The following is a 17,561-nucleotide window of genomic DNA, read 5'->3' as shown; positions in this document are numbered from 1 at the left end:
TATCGCAGTGATTTTCTTTTAAACAAAATTGTTAACAGGCTTCCGGTACCGTGGCTCCTCTACGGCTTGATCTATGGGAAGCCAGTGGAGGTGAACTCGGTGGGTATGGTGTGCAGCATAGCGATTCTGTTCTGCATGCTACTATTCGTGATTATAAGCATCGCCTGTTTCAAGTGGAAAATGAACAAGGGTCTCGGCTCCACGATGTTCCTCCTGTACTTCGCCTTCGTCGCTGTCTCGCTCATGTTCGAGTACGAGCTTCTCGTCTGTCCGGTCTAGGAACGAAAACAAGAGCTAAATGCTCCTGAACAATATTGTCTCGTGTTCGTCATTGCAAAATGTCACCAAAAATATCATCACCATCATCATCATTGTCATCATTGCCATCATTGTCATAATCATAATAATAATAATCATCATAGTTACCATCATCATCATCATAATCATCATCATCATTATGGTTATCATTGTCGTTATTATCATCAGCAAGAACAGCATCCTCGTCAACGAATCGACGATCTCTTCCTCGAGCTGAGGATTTGTGCGTTCTATCGATTTCATGAAAAAGGAAAAGGAGGAGGGGGGAGAAGGAGAAAGGGAACCTTTCCAGGACATCATCACCATCGACCACAACCACTACCACCATCACGAACTACTACTACTACAACTACTACTACTACTACTACTATTACTACTACTACTACTACTACTACTATTACTACTATCACTACTACCACTAGCACCAATACAGTCAAGCATCGCCACAGACACTCAACATCCACGTAAGAAGAACATAAAAAATGTTTCTTCTTTATAGTCGAAGATGTACATATTGTATAAACCTTGAAATACCTGAAACGAAATACTCATCTGATCTTAAGAAGATTCACGATGGCTCAAAACACGAGCTATCATTCGTTCGTTCGTTGAGAGACCTGGCGAGAGAGAGCGTGTCAGCCGATCGTGCCAAGGATTGATTACAAAGAAAGAATGGAAGAATTTAAAAAAAAAAAAAAGATAAAAAGACAAAAAGATTATTAGCAGAAAAACCAAAGAATCGTGTTCCTCTCTTGCTTGCTTCATATGTTATCTTGTAGAGAAAGAAAGAAAAAAAGAAAGGAAGAAAATAAAGAGAAAGAGAGGAGAAAAACAAATATTTATTTGTTAAATTATACAATTATATAAATGATATCACGTTTGATGATTAAAATAGAAGAAATAAGGGAAAGAGAGATAGAAAGAGAGTAAGGGAGAGAGAGAGAGAGTGAGGGAGGATGAGAGATCGAGAGAGATAAATATATGAAACAGTTAATCCAAAATTACTAATAAATAATTAATATATTAATTAAGAGATATGTTATTACTCGCGAGATAACTAATCCATCTATCGATACGCCAATTTTCGAACAGACGCAAATCATTTAATAAAAGAAAGGTGAGCCTACCTTTCTATTGTTGATATTACTATGATTATTATTGTTATTATTATTATTATTATTATTATTATTATTATTATTATTATTATTATTATTATTATTATTAAAATTATGAAACTTCATAATTTTTAATTTAGCATGCTTCTTCTCTCGGCGTTAAATACTTGAATACTAATGAATCGATTTATATATTCTAAATCTAACCCATCTTACTTAAGTATGTATATAACTATAATATCTTTTATCTCTTTAGAAAAACAAATAAAACTATATTGGAATTTATTGGTACGACCAGCTCTCTTTCTTTCTTTCTTTTTCTCTTTTTCACGCATTTTCTCTCTCTCTCTTTAATTTTCTGATCTAACTTTAACACTTAATACATTTCAAATTTGTTACGTATATCATTAGGATTTATTAGGAAAGAGAGCCATAGCAAGAACATTATCAAAATGGTGGTGATACCTCCGGTGTTTGAAAAGGAAAATATAAAATGTTGAAAAAGGGAGACAAAAAGAAAGAAAAAGAGAAAGAGTGAAGGTGAGAGAAAAAAACTATTTATAAGATGGGAAAAAAAATTAAATGATCTTTTAGAACGCTTATTGTGGTCAAGGAGTCTTTGTGACCACTCGTTCGCCTTACTGCTTTCTCTCTAAACAAATTTTTGCGTCTCTAGTGGCTAGAGTAGAAACTTTATACTCTCTGTCGTGCTCACGGAACCGTTTTCTATTCGAATATTTCCTGGATCGATCAGCAAAGCAAGTTTCGCGTATTCTTACTTTTCAAATTGAAAAGAAAGTGAGAGTGAGAGAGAGAGAGAGAGAGAGAGATAGTTAAAGGGATCGTCTTCAAATTGGCCTATAGGGTCTACGAGGACTATAATAAATAATTAGGGACTAAGAATTTTAATCCTCTATTTCCATTATTTTTACTCGTCAAAGTTAATTGCTTTTTCTTAATAATATTAATATCCAATTTAATATTATATAAAAACAAAACAAAATATTTGAGATTAATATTTCTGATTTTTTACTTTCCTTTTTTATTTTCATTTAAATAAGGTTTTAGAGGATTAAAAGCTTAGTCCGAATGATACGCACATATTATATACATACACTTACACATGCACGAATACGTACGTGTGTAGATACAAAAGAAACGTCGGCAGAACGTTTTTTTTTTTTCCTTCGAAATGAAGGAGAGGGTTAATAAACGTTTTAAGAAAATGCGATCGATCGTAGGGCAATTGCATAATAGTCAAAATTACAAAAAGATATGTTTGTGTGTGTATGCAATACCATCCAGGTTCGAAAATATCTTTGTAGTTATTAAAGATAAATCATATGATCTTTGTGATACAAAAAAAGGTTACATATTTATACATAAATATATTGTTATCTAATTTTTTAATCGTTCCATCCCCATTTATTGGTAATTATATTTTGTATTAAATAAAATATAAGTGTGTGTGTGTGTATTATTGAATTTTCGAACCACATGGTACAACATATATATACTTTGATTAATTATTTATTAATAAAAATCGTATTGATATTTCAATCGAAAAGATCATAAGATTGTTAATGAGAAATTCTAAGAGAAAAAAAACGGTTCCGTTTTTTATTAAATTCGATTAATACTACTACCAAAAAACAATTCGTAAGAGGATAAGTACGAACAAGCCAAACTGGCCAGCCATCAATTCGCTCAAGATGGCGCCAAGCTATTATTATTGGCATTTTCAATTTCTAGAGATCGAAACGCGTTGTACGAGAATTGGTAAAGAAAAGAAAATAGAAAAAAGTAAAAAAAAGAAAACCATTGTAAAAAAAAAAAAATTCTTTAGATTTCAACACTCTTGTACCGCTTGTTCAATGCACTTTCACGTGTGTATAATATGAATGAATGAATTAAGCAAATTTACGCGAATAAAAGTCATCGATCAATTGAATTCTCGTACGACGATTTTCTTATAAAGGGCATTTCAAGATGGTCGAGTATCGATCGGATTCGAAAGCAAAGAAAAAGAAAGGGTCGATAATTCGAGAAAGAGAGAGAGAGAGAGAGAGAGAGAGAGAGATAGAAAGAGTTTAGAACGAAAACGAACTTTTTTTCTACAAAGTTAATAATAATTAAAAGTAAACAAAATAAATTGGGGACCCACGCGAAGAGAAATATGGTATTTTACAACGCGTAAGGTTACTCACAGTAGATACAAGGAACATAATCGTAAATCTCAACGAATCCGATAAATACGCGTTCAAAATGGACTCATTCTTTTTCTGAATTCTTTCACAATTTACGATGTCAAATACTGTGACACCTTGAAATGAGAGAAGAAGAAATAAGAAAGAGGGTTATACCTTTTAGAGACATAGCAAAAATACTATTATTACTATTATTATATCGTTATTACGTGTACACAAAGAGAAAGAAAAAGAGAGAGAGGGGGGAAAGGAGAGGAGAGAGAGAGAGAGAGTGAAATTTTTTATTAGAGTTATTAAAGAGATGAAAGAGAGAAATAGAAATAGGAAAAGAGAAAGGGAAAATGGTTAAAAAAGAATACAGAAGTTTGTATTGTATAAAATGTTTAACAAAAAAAAAATGAAATTTTAAACATCATAGAATTACTATAATTAATAAGGTGATCTCGACTATATTAATTATTAAGTATTAAGTGAAAACAAAAATACGTTATTAAAATAATGCATACCCAATAACAGCAAAATGAAAAAAGAAAGGACATGCGACTACACTTATATTACATATATAAATACATACCCGTATATATATATAAATATATACATACATTTAACACGCACAGATTTGAGAATAAAGAAAACCAAAAATATGTATTCGGTAGTGTCAGCGCCTAAAAGCGGCCTAGCTTTTTATTCGATTAAAACGGCAGAAATCCGAGAATGACGATGATGAAATTATTCTAATAAATTGCGAACAAAATGTTAAATAGTTAAATATCGACGTTTAACAAAATAGGGAGAGACATTAGGCTAGAAAAAATGTAAGTATAAGTAAATACTTTAAAACACATAGACCATTTTTCGAAGTCGAAATGACGATGTGATCGTTTCGTTTTTTCGAAAGATGGGACTTAGGAAGGGGTTGGTTAAAAAAAAAAGAGAGATCTTTTAAAAGAGGAAAATGTATTTATCTTGCATATTTCATCCCCTTCTCCCTCCTTCTACCGATCGATTCAAAAGAAGAAAATTATTAAACGATGTTGAAGGCTTGTGAATCCGATCAAATTCATCTCTTCGGTATATTATTTATTTTACATATATATACGTAGGTTGGAACTTAAATAGTGGCAACTATTTATTCACAACTGATACAAAAGAGTTACATATTTGCTCCTGTTACTGTCCTTCAAAGTAGTCACCAGCGTTGTGTAGAACCCGTTGCCAGCGATGTGGAAGGCGTAATATACCGTTAGCAGAGCCTGTTCTGTTAATGGTGCGAATAGAGCGGTTTACTGCCATGTCTCATTCAGTGTTACGATACGGCATAAGAAAGCTTCTCCTTCGCGCTCATAGCGCTCCAAGTGCGTCTGAGCAGCGTCGTAACGCATCTATTTCTGCATTTCCGTCAATTCATGTGGAACCCATCGTGGCATTCGCTTCAGAACTGTTCCAGAGTTTCGACAGGCAGTAGACCGCTCCATTCGCACCATCAACAGAACAGGCTCTGCTAACGGTATACTACGCCTTTCAAATCGCTGGCAACGGGTTCTACACAACGCTGGTGACTACTTTGAAGGACAGTAACAAGAGCAAACATGTAACTCTTTTGTATCAGTCGTGAATAAATAGTTGCCACTATTTAAGTTCCAACCTACGTATATATAATATTTATATTAATTATATGTTTCATCATGATAATATTCTTTGAAATATTATTTCGATTTATGTTAATAATTTTTATTTTAGTTCGCCTCATAGAAGAAAGAGAAAGAGAAGAATACTCTTTTTTTTTTATTATTTACTCTTGCATTATATAACAACGAGAGAAGAGCTTAAAAATCGTTAACATTGGACGAATAAGATAAAGATAAGGAACGAGAGAAGAAAGATGTTTGACAAATCTAATTAGAGCCTATTTATTACTTTCATATCGACAAAGAGAGAGGACAGATTTGTTGAGGAACAATTTTCAAGATTTACAAATTGACGAGTTTGTTAAAAGTCGGAAAGAGAAATGTAGAGAATGGACGTAGTCGTATATGTATGTGTATGAGGAAAAAAAGAAGGAGAGAGAGAGAGAGAGAGAGAGAGAGAGAGAGAGAGAGAGAGTGAATGATCTAATTAATTACGCTTTTACGATAACAATTTTTCCGGCCGGCCTTGTTTTTTAAAAGATATTTCCAAAAAAAGAAAAATAAAAAAAAAAAGAGATAGTTACTAGTTATCAGAGAACGTCGTGTTTTAGAAAAATAAAAAAATAAAAATTGTTCTATATATAAATATATGAAAATTATTGGTATTACAAATTGAAGAGAAAAGTGTGGAGAAAAAAAGAGAGATAAAAAAAATAACGATGTTTAATAAATAAGTTATTACGTAGAACTTACGATACACATGTTGTTAGCTTATAATAACGTGTGAACCAAAAACATTTAAAATGTAAAATTAAGTAGCGAAAAAAACGCAATACGATCTTCCCGAAATATCGATCAAATTATATAATTAATCGTAACGCCATTGGTTGGAGAATTTTCATTTATAAATATCGTTTTCGTGCTTGCAAATGAGAAGAAAAGAGACGGAAGAGATCATCTTTCTTTCTTTCTTTCTTTCTTTTCTCTCCCTCTTTCTCTCTCACTCTATTTTTCTCTCTTTCTTTTACTTTCTCTTTCTCTCTCTTTCTCTCTCTCTCTCTCTCTCTCTGCCCGTCTCTTTCTCTCTCTTATCATTGGTAAGGTAAAAAATAAACCAAAAAAATTATTAAAAAATTTGAAAAAATCGTTAAGGCTCCTATAAACTTTGAAAAATGTTACGAAAAATGATCATCGACAACGTAATAAAAAGTATCCTTGTTTTTGAGAATAATTAAAGATTTATTTTAAATAGAAAAAAATGGATATAAGTATTTAACTAATTTTAAGCGAAAGTTTGTTGAATCGTACAATTAATCCATACAAGAATTATAATAATCATTATAAAATTGTATTGAAAATAATAGGATTAATTTAATTCCAACTATTACGAAAATTGATAATGGAATGATAAATATGTTGAAAAAGGTCTTTGTTTTCTTGCATCGATGCTGATTGATTCTAATGCCGAATTACAGACGTTGCAACGTGTATCGAAATATCTAAACAAAACAAAAAATCAATTATTGTGAAGACCTTTATTACATGTTTAAATATGCTGCGATTTATACATCGACACTTTTAGATTTAATGAAAACCTTTACCACAATTTCAGTTTACCAATCTTATTACCAATTCTTTTCAATTTGTCATATGTTACAAAAAAAAAAACAAAGAAAAGAAAAGAAAGAAATACTGTATAATATATAATTTTAATTTCGTGATTATTGATTTTGAATAGAAGAAAAATTGTATAACTATTAAACTAGTTTTAATCCAAATGACCAATTTTTTAGTCATACTTGCAATTTAACCATATCAAAAATTATTGTGATGAGTATAAAATTGTACAAAATGAGTATGTCTAATTTTACTCCTTTAATTACGAAACGTTGAGACACGTATTTTTTGTTTCTTTTGTTTCTGCATCGATGCCGATTATTTTTCTAATTTGTCGATGCCAAATTATATTTATTACATTGGAGCATGTATTATTATAATATGTAACTTGAAAATCGATACATGCATCACAACGTATATGCTGGTACATAATTATGACAATAGATTAACGATAAGTCAAAAATTAGGAGAAAAAAAAATTGATTTTACGATTTACATGTACATTACTACAATTATTTACACCTCGTAAAATAAGTCGTAAAATCAATTTATTTTTTTTTCCAACTTTTTAACTTCATACTCCATTGCCATAATTATCGGCAGGTATTTCAATATACATATATATATATATATATATATATATATATATATATATATATATATATATATATATATATAGGGGGCCCTTTTAGATAAAAAAAAGAAAAATGTTGCAAACTAACAGTAAGATAAAGAAACGCGAAAGGATTGGCGTGTTTTGTTCGTTTGTAAAAAACAAAAAAAAACAAAAAAAAATAAAAAGAAAAATAAAAGTACGAGAGAGATTAGCGTGAAATCGCGTGATAAGTCGAAGGTTGGCCGGGGATGGACGTTCAAAACGCGCCGAGTATTTTATCGCAATACTCGCATAATTTCTACTTTATAATACCTTATTAGGGCAAACTACATAATATTATACATATATATATATATATATATATATATATATATACATACGTTATGTAAATTGAACTTATATCAGGTTGCGGATTCGTGTTTACTAATAAAATTAATCAAGTGGGATATGAAAAATAAAAAGGGGAAAGGATAGGGAGGGCAAAGAAGAAGGGCGTTAAGCGGTTTATTCAGCTCGTTCAATATTTTTAACTAATTGTACCAATTTTATATATATATCTGCGTATACGATAAATTTATGTGTATATGTATGTGCTTATATATAGAGAAGAAAATTTATTCACTCGTTAACCCATTACCCGCCACAATACGAAAATACAAAAAAAAAATTCATTAAATTAACTGTATAATGATATTCATACTAACCAAATTGTACTATTTTTACAACAATTGTTTTTTGTATATTTAAATATAAAACTTAGTTTTTAACATAATTTATTGTTGATTTTAAATAAAATAGTGAGAATTTGTAATATTTTCATAAAGCACGAGGTTAGATTTTATGATTTTAATGAATATATTTCATTATGAAGTTGCGGTTATAAAAAAAAAAAAATTTCAAAATGCATTCCAAAAAAAGGCCATTAGCGGGTAATGGGTTAAACAATTATTGAATTGATACAAGTTACCTTATTTTATTTCCTTTTTTTAAATAGTATATATTTGGTATTAAAGTTTATTTCTTTTTTTTTAAAGAAAATTACCTGCATACACACACCTACATATATATATATATATATATATATATATATGTGGAATATTAATGCCCAGAGAACTAGACAGATACACAAGGACGACACTCTTTCGACGAATTAAATTAATTCACTTGGATAATATGTTTTATTCATCATTATAATCAGAACTATAGTGAAAAGTGAAAAATAAGAAGAAGAAGACGACATCGACCCTTTCCGTATTCGAAAAAAAGTTCAGCCCTTTAAAAAAATTATCTTCCAACTCTTCTTCGTATTTTTTTACATTTACACGAAAAATTAATGGAAAATAATCTCTCTCTCTTTCTCTCCCTCCCTCCTTCTCTCTCTCTCTCTCTCTCTCTGTCTCTCTTTCTCTTTTGTAATAAAAAAAGAAAAAAAAAAGAAAATAACAATAAGATGAAAAACAAAGAGAAAGGAATGATGGAGAAATTCGTTCTTTCCGTTCTTTCTTTCTTCCAAATCCTCGATAGATCTCTTTTAAGAAGTAAACGACAGACGAAAAATACATTTGTGCTGAATAATAATTAATAATAATACTTATTAATAATAATAATAATAATAATAATAATAATAATAATAATAATAATAATAATAATAATAATGTTAATAATAATAATAATAGTAATAGTAAAGATAATTATAGCAATGACTCTGATTAGGTAAAACCGAACGAAAAAGAAGGGAAATCGGAATCGTTAATAAAAAAGAAAAAAAAAGAAGTAATTATAAATTAAAATAATAATAATAATAATAATAATAATAATAAAAAAAAATGCTTATAAATAATTTTTTTCTCTTGGCAATGACAAAGGCGCGAACGCACATATCAAAGAGAGAGAGACGTTAAAGATGTAATATTAAATTCATATTAAAAATTAGCGGTACTCTTATATAGGGAAAAGTTAATTAAACAAAGAACAGCAAAGAAAACAAAAAAAAAATAAAAGAGAAAAATAAGTAACGTAACGTACATTATTTAGGAAAATCGTTGAGAAGATTAAAAAAAAAAAAAAGAATAAAAAAAAAGTTTCTATATTATTATTAACTATCCCATTGACATCAGAACCTTTCATGATTATTATATTAAGAATTATTATAGATTATACATATACATATGCATATATACATGTATATATATATATATATATATATACACGCACGTTATTATATTCGGATTGTTACGAGAGATTCTCAGAAGATAAATGTTAACAACAAATAAAAATTAAAAGAAAAAAAATATAATATAAAAATAAAAAAGATACAGTATCGAATCGGGACGATATTCATCATTTGAGTTTGTATATTTTATTAAATATCGTTAATTCACACCGCATAGGGTTGAATCCCCGTCCATCGCCGCAGTAGATACGGGATACGATGTAGTTTAAAATCGAATTTTTAGAATACATTTATATATACATACATACATACATACATACATATATAAATGTACATATATACATATATGCATAAAAGTTAGGCTATATCGCAAGAATTTAGATGATAAATAAAATATTAGATACCAAACATACAAATAAACCAACACACACACACGTACACGTACACACACATAAATATAAAAAATATATAAATATATTAAAGGTTCTAATGTTGTATACGTTTAATCAATGCGGTTCTAAACAAAACAAAAAAAAAAAAACAAGAAGAAGAGAAAAAGGTGAGATTTTTATTGTAAATCCCTTGTTCGTTTATCATTTATACCAATTTTTCCATATGTAAAAGATACATCCTATTGCGTTTATATTATATTATTATGTATAAAATGCTATCTCTCTTTCTATGTATAATGTAGATCAGAACCGTGATTATAGATATATATATATTATGGTTTTTTAATATTATATTTAATATATATTATACATACGCCGAGCGTCTGTTCGTTCATTCGTTCGTTCGTTCGTTTCTATTTTTATGTAAGTACCTGTTAATGATGTGTTGTGCCTGTGTGCGTATGTGTGTATGCGTGCGTGTGTGTATGTGTCTTAGGACGGATTAGCAAGGGAGCGAAAAACAAATTAGAATCGAGCGTTTGTTCGTTCAAAACCAACAAAAAAATATACATAATATTATTAAATACATTATATTAATAATAATAATAATAATAATAATAATAATAATAATAATAATAATAATAATAATAATAAAATAATATAAATTAAAAATATAAATAATAATAATAATAATCCCTATTAGTCGAAGAAATGAAAATTTTATTAACGTTTTTCTCGGTTCGACGATATTTCTCGCGAATAACGAATAACGATTTATTATAAATATATAACACATATATAAATATATATATATATATATATATATATATATGTATGTGTATATGTATTCTAACGTTTACAAATTGCACCAACGACCACTTTTAATGTGAAGGCAACTATAAAACCAAAAAGTGGAAATAAATGGAAATGAAGAAAACGAGAGAAAAAAAACGATAGAAAATTTGCACTGAATGATGATGATGATGATGATGGTGATGATGATGATGATGATGATGATGATAATGATAATGATGATGGTGATTATGGTAATTATTATTATTTAGGCTTATAATTAAAGCTAATAAAAAAGAAAAAATGAAAGAGCGAGAAAAGAACAGTGTAAGAAAGAGATAATATACATAGATATATACATATATATTATACATACGTTAAAATAAAATAAAAACTAATGAAGAAAATTACAAGAGCTCTAATCGCGCGTACGATTAGTACGTATAATTACGTATAAGTACGTTAAATATAATAAAAGTAAACTAATAAGAGTGTTAAGAAAATAATAAAGTTAGGAATAAAAAAAAGAAACAAAAGGGAAAAAAAACTTATAATAAATAACCGACGTTAACTAAGTGATGAAATTCGTGATCGAACCAATTTTATTCGAAATATTTTACACGATATCTCTTTGAACATAGAATAAAAATTAAATATAATATTTTTTATGCACAAAATAAAGAAAGTTTATTTTGTATGTACGTTGATTATAAAATTATGACACTAGACGAAGTCAAAAAAGTTGAAAAAATTTAATGTTATGATTTAATTGATATCACAAATTATTAATATTACAAAATAAATAATAAAATAAAATTTTTTTGACTCGGTCCACCGTTATAATTACTAACACGATTGTTTAAATGATGATTCGGAATATTATAAAAGACAAACGAACGAACGATTATTAAATTCAATCGATTAGTTAAATCAAAAAGAATCATAATGATTCGACTCATAATTTCGATCGATATTATCGGTTCGATTGACGAATGAAGAGGTAAAAAAAAAAAAAATGAGGAAAAGAAAAAGAAAAACAAAAACCAAATTGAAAAAAAAAAAGAAAAAACAACTCGTGCAATAAAAAGAAAATTATAAACAATATTAATATCATTATATACGACATTTTTACAGCATATACGGATACGATATAGAAAGAAAGATTTTAGAATAAATTTACTTGTTGTTGTTTAGATTAGTTATCGTAGCAATTAGGTAGAAAAAAAGCATATTTGCAATAGGCGGTTTGAAAGAGCGAGAGCGAAGACATGATAGTATGAATGTGTGTGTGTGCGTGTGTGTGTGTGAGAGAGAGAGAGAAAGAAAGTTTGAAAGAATGATTCTGCGAAAAAAAAGAACAAAATAACAAATACGTTGAGATGCGTAATAAATAAATAAGTATTAATATCCAAATACAAAAAAATATATATATATATATATATTCACATATATATGTATATTGTACATATACCTATGTGTATATATATACATAATTGAATAAATTCTTTAGTGAAGGAAGAAGGGATAAAAACGAAATCAATGATCGATTTGGCAAGCATTATATACAGAAGCTATACAGAATCTATACATATACATATACATACTTTAAACGTGTGCCTATGTGCGCACGTGCGTACGCGCGCGTACGTGCGACCACCACTTTATTCCACCACCCACCTCCCGTTCTTCAACTTTTCTCTGAACCATCATCTTTCTAAAACATCGACTGAATTCAATCCTATTTCAACGAACATATTTTATCCATCCATCTAACCAACCAACCAACCACCGCCATTTTTCACCACGCACTTGCGCACATATCCATATCGCATTACTGTAGCCGTGTTGTCTAGGGAATGTCTTTACGAAATAAGTACGATTTCTCATGTTACGTGTTATACGAAAATGATATAAATAACAGCGATATATGGAGATGGAGAAAGGGAGAAAGAGAGAGAGAGAGAAAGAGTGAGTGAGAGAGGGAGAGAGAGAGAGAGAGAAATATAAGTTACAGAAAGATACAGTTACTGTAATATTGATACTGAAATTATAATATACGATTTCTTTTTTTTATAATAAAAGGAAGATGAGAAATGGTCTCTTTCTCTCTCTTTCTCTCTCTCTCTTTCTCTAAACGCAAAATCCAAGTGTCGTAACTCGTTACCATTCGCTCGCTTTGCAACGTGTAGTTTTGCTCTGTTAGTATATCTAAATGAAATGATTATTGTATCACGCTTTTGCTATTTCTACTTCTACTTCTACTTCTACTACATCTACTTCTTCTTCTTTTTCTTCTTCTTCGTCTTGTTCCTCTTCTTCTCACGAGTGATCTCACCCGTTCCTTCGATTTATGTCAAAATCAGGACAAAATGTAATCGAAGATAAAAATGATCAATAATTGTTATTATTAGTTGTTTATGTATATATATATATCTTCGTTATGCGACTAAAAAAAAAAAAAGTTGAAATATTTTTCCATTCAAATTGAATCATAAAAGGGAAATCGTTATTTAACGTTTAATGATTTAAATAATCCGAGGGAAAAAAATGAAATCGATATCTTTAATAAGACTAAGAAAAAAAAAAATACAAAAAAGAAAAAAAATAATAAAAAATGAGAGAGAACAAGATTGTTGAGAATCATCGACAATAACTCTACAGATAATGATATAAATTATCACGAAAGAAAATATCGGGAAAGAAATAATAATACATTGATTCTTATTATTCTATTCAATCTAATTACTTTGAAAAGAGTTACTACGTGTATTAAAATAAACGCTTACAATGAATAGACTGCTAATGAAAAACAAAATTGATCAAGAACGCAAAGAATTAAACAATTTCTTTTTTTTTTATTCTAATCGCATAATATTTTCTCAAACTTCTCTTCTCGCTACTCATTACTTGTGACTTATGCATGACGAAAAAAAGATTTAAACCAAAAAAAGAAAAAGATATGAAAAATAATAAGACGTTCGAACAATTTTTACAAAATAATTCAATAAATTGATTATAGTACCTATTAATTTTTTTTTCTTTCTTATTCTCATATATTCTAACAATCTATATTAATACTTTATTATCACAATTGAGATCGTGATATCTGAATTTACTTTCTAAAATCTCTTGCACCTTCGAATGATTCGACAATTAATTGATCATTTGGCAGATTAAAAAAGTTGTTTATTTATTCGCATAAATTTCACACGATTTATGATCTACAATTACGCTCTCTTCTTTAATAAAAAAAAATTAGTATCGCATTTGTAATTCGAATGAGCGGCGCGTGATCAGATCGTACTTATATATTTACATTAAAAATGCATTATTATACATTTAAAACGAAGAAATTAACAAGTATCAACGTCCACATAACGCCGTTGTTACTTATTTACTTACAATTAATTGATGAAAAAAAAAAACGATCTATGACTATTTAAAGGAAAGAAAAAAAGGAAAGGAAGATAACAGAATATGAAAAAAAATATATATATATATAATTATTACCGATATTATAATACAACAATATACCAGCACACGGATTTCTTTCGTCTCCGTTATTAAACTATCGTAATTAAACTACCGGCATTAATTATCGTTGTTGTTGTTATTGTTATTACTGTAAAGTAACGTCGATCGGACTTCGCACTGGTTAAAATTAAAAAAACAAAAAAAAGGAAGAGGGAGAATGAAAGAAAAAAAGAAAGAAAGAAAGAAAGAAAGAAAGAAAGAAAGAAAGAAAGAAAGAAAGAAAGAAAGAATATATATATACATATATATATATATATATTTATTTATATATGTGTATGTATGTATGTGTGTATGAATGTAAATCATGATTAAATGTGTGTGCGCATGTATGCATTTGTATATGTATAAGATGAGTCCCGTGACTTCTCGAGGCTCCCCAAATCTTTTTTCTTTCCATCTACATAAGTTGCTGAGAGTCTCCTCCTCGTTTGTTCCATTGATGATGCTTCATTTTGAAAGAAAAAAAAAATTGAAATAAAAAATAGAAAAAAAAAAGGAAAAAGAGGAGAGGAACAATAGAAAGAAGAGAAAGATGGAGAGATGGAGACTTGACCTTTTCTTCTTTTTCTTTCTTTCTTTCTCTCTCTCTCTCTCTTTTTAAAAAGAGAAAAAAAACATTATCAAGATACACGAAGTACTCGCGTTGATAATAAAAGGGAAGTAAACTTTGCGGAGTCCTCCCTTAAGGAAATACATTTCAAAAGATAAAAATAAAGAAAAGTAAAGAGGAGATTATGAGAGAGAGAGAGAGAGAGAGAGAGAGAAAGATAAAAGTGTATATAGAAACGGTGTAATGATAGCGGGCCCATTGATAATAATTATGTTTTTATATAACGTAATGAATGCCTGCAGGACAGGATTCGAGATTGTAAAAAGAGACTCTTTTTTATATTTTTTGCCTTTTTTTTAATTTTCTTTCTTTTACAGAATATTTTCTATTTTTTTTTTTTTATTCGTTTTTGAATACGTTCGTCGAATGGTCCACTGCCCGAATTCAACGAACCTTTTAACTCATCCGAAAAAAAGGGCTTGCTCGTGAAAATGAGCGAAAACAAAAAAAAAATATATATATACATACATAAAAATAAAAAGAAAACGGGTGCTCGATTCAGGGATCGAACGATTTCGATCGATCGAGAAACTTGACTAAGATAAGAGAGAAATGGAAACGAAATAAAAGCAAAAAATATGAAGAAAAAGAATAAAAAAGAAAAAAAAAAGAAATAAAAATCCAGGGAAAAATGCTTCGACGTGCCTTCCTGCTTGGCTTGAAGTCTCGAGGGTCGGAGGAACGAATGATTTCTTATTTTTTTACTTTCCATTTATATTTTATTTATAAGTTTTTGATTTACGTTAATCCTCGACGTCTTGTAAGACACTCTCGAAAAAACTCTCTGACTTAATTTAACTATTTTTCTCTAATTACGTCATTCTCTTATTTTTTTCTTCTTTACTTGTTTTTTCTTCTTCTATAAAATTGTTATATAAACATAATATTGAATGAAAGAAAAAAAGGAAAGAGCGAGAAAGAGAGGGAGAGAGAAAGAGAAAATAATTTAATTGAAAACTTCTGTTAACTTGCTTCTTGGCAATGATCGAAAAAGAAAAGAAGAAATAAAAACCCGAAACGAACCGAGAAAAAACAAAATTATATTATTATACATATAGTTTAAGATTAGTTTTATCGAATGTTCGAATCTCAACATGAAGCAACGATTTTATGAAATTACGAATAAAACATAAACAGATTTTTGATCGCCGTTAATAATTCGTTTCAAATGCCACTTTCGGTTCCTAAATTATTAGAAAATTGACAGATAGATAAATAAACAAAATATACTATTATTATTATTATTATTATTATTATTATTATTATTATTATTATTATTATTATTATTATTATTATATAGACATATTTCGTAAAAGTGGCAATGCGAAATCGTGATGCGAAAATGAGCTTTTTCAAGGATTGAATCAATCGAAGCTTGTTTATCGCGTGCGTGTTTTCTAACCCTTGACGATTAGAGAAAGATAGAAAAAGAGAAAGAGAGACAGAAAAGGGAAGAAAGAGAAAAAAAATAGTTGTAGTAGTGTTACACCGATTGACGGTAGTGACTATCGCATGCGGATCAACGATGCGGCCATCATCCATTACCCTTTTTCATAAGCATTTTAAAATATATATTTTTTTTTCTAATGTTACATTGAAAATATTCAAATTATAATTTAAATACAAATCGAAATCATTTTAGAATACATTTGATAAACGAAAAGTTTTCTTCCCCTTTGAAAATATAATTTTATTATTTAACTTTCCCCTTTAGTTTTGTATTTTTATCAGATATTTGGATGTTTTTTGTTTCATCATGAGAAGACGCGCAACGAAACAAGTATTAAAAAAAATAGTTAAATCGTTTTTGAATGTATTTAAGATCACGTATCTAATGCAACGGGTGAAGGAAAAGAAAACTCTCATTTACGTTCGAATTTCTATATCCGTGACAGTCCTCTTGGCCCACACAGCCGATAGAAAAGTCTGCGGGTCGGCTTTATCGATCATTACAACACACACACATACAGAGATATATGATGCATTATGCCGTACCAAGTACGGTTAGAGTTATCGAGTAATTTATTATAGAATTAAAATCAATTGTATTGCGAATAACGGAGCACGAAACGAAGAAAGGCCTGTATCGACCATCTCTACCCCTAACCCTGATTCCACCCTTAAACCTCTTACCCACCCACCAACACCACCACTACCAAAACACCTCAGCATATACACGCATTTTCCTTCGATACCTTTTTTCCCCCTCCTGTAATCCTTATTCGAAGAAGATAAGATGAGAAAAGAAAAAAAAAGAAAAAAAAAAACAGATTATATAAGCAAAAACCTCCAACCAAATCCAGTTCTTGTATTCGTCCTTCTCCGCCATCCTCCGACAAGACAACATATTGTAATCTATTGTAGATTGTTGTAGATAAATTATACGGTTTCACCGTACATTGTTACTTTTTGTCGACAATATAAAATACACAGATATATAAGTAACCACGTGCCTCGTATACTTCTTTCCCTTTTTGTCGTTCGTATGGATTGTTTATTAAATCTAATTTGGCGTATATTTTATTAATGTTATTTTTCAATGAAAGACAATAATGTTCA

General features: G+C 29.1%; 1 protein-coding gene across 5 annotated transcripts in view; it reads left to right on the top strand.

Moving 5' to 3' along the window:
* Nckx30C (solute carrier family 24 member Nckx30C) overlaps positions 1 to 17,447 on the top strand; it is a 57,801-nt gene extending 40,354 nt beyond the window's left edge. For all 5 annotated transcript variants that reach the window (XM_015328946.2, XM_089174700.1, XM_015328944.2 and 2 more), the window contains one exon: positions 39 to 17,447. In XM_015328946.2, coding sequence (XP_015184432.1) covers positions 39 to 279 — 241 coding nt within the window. In that variant the 3' untranslated portion in view covers positions 280 to 17,447. The remainder of the gene's footprint in view (positions 1 to 38) is intronic.
* Positions 17,448 to 17,561: the final 114 nt, after the last annotated feature.

The sequence above is a fragment of the Polistes dominula genome, unplaced genomic scaffold (genome assembly GCF_049000335.1).
Source record: "Polistes dominula isolate Pdom_NZ unplaced genomic scaffold, Pdom_raw_medaka contig_16, whole genome shotgun sequence".
NCBI classification, from domain to species: domain Eukaryota; kingdom Metazoa; phylum Arthropoda; class Insecta; order Hymenoptera; family Vespidae; genus Polistes; species Polistes dominula.
Note: the sequence above shows the minus strand (reverse complement) of the source record. Positions and strands in the feature narration are given on the sequence as shown.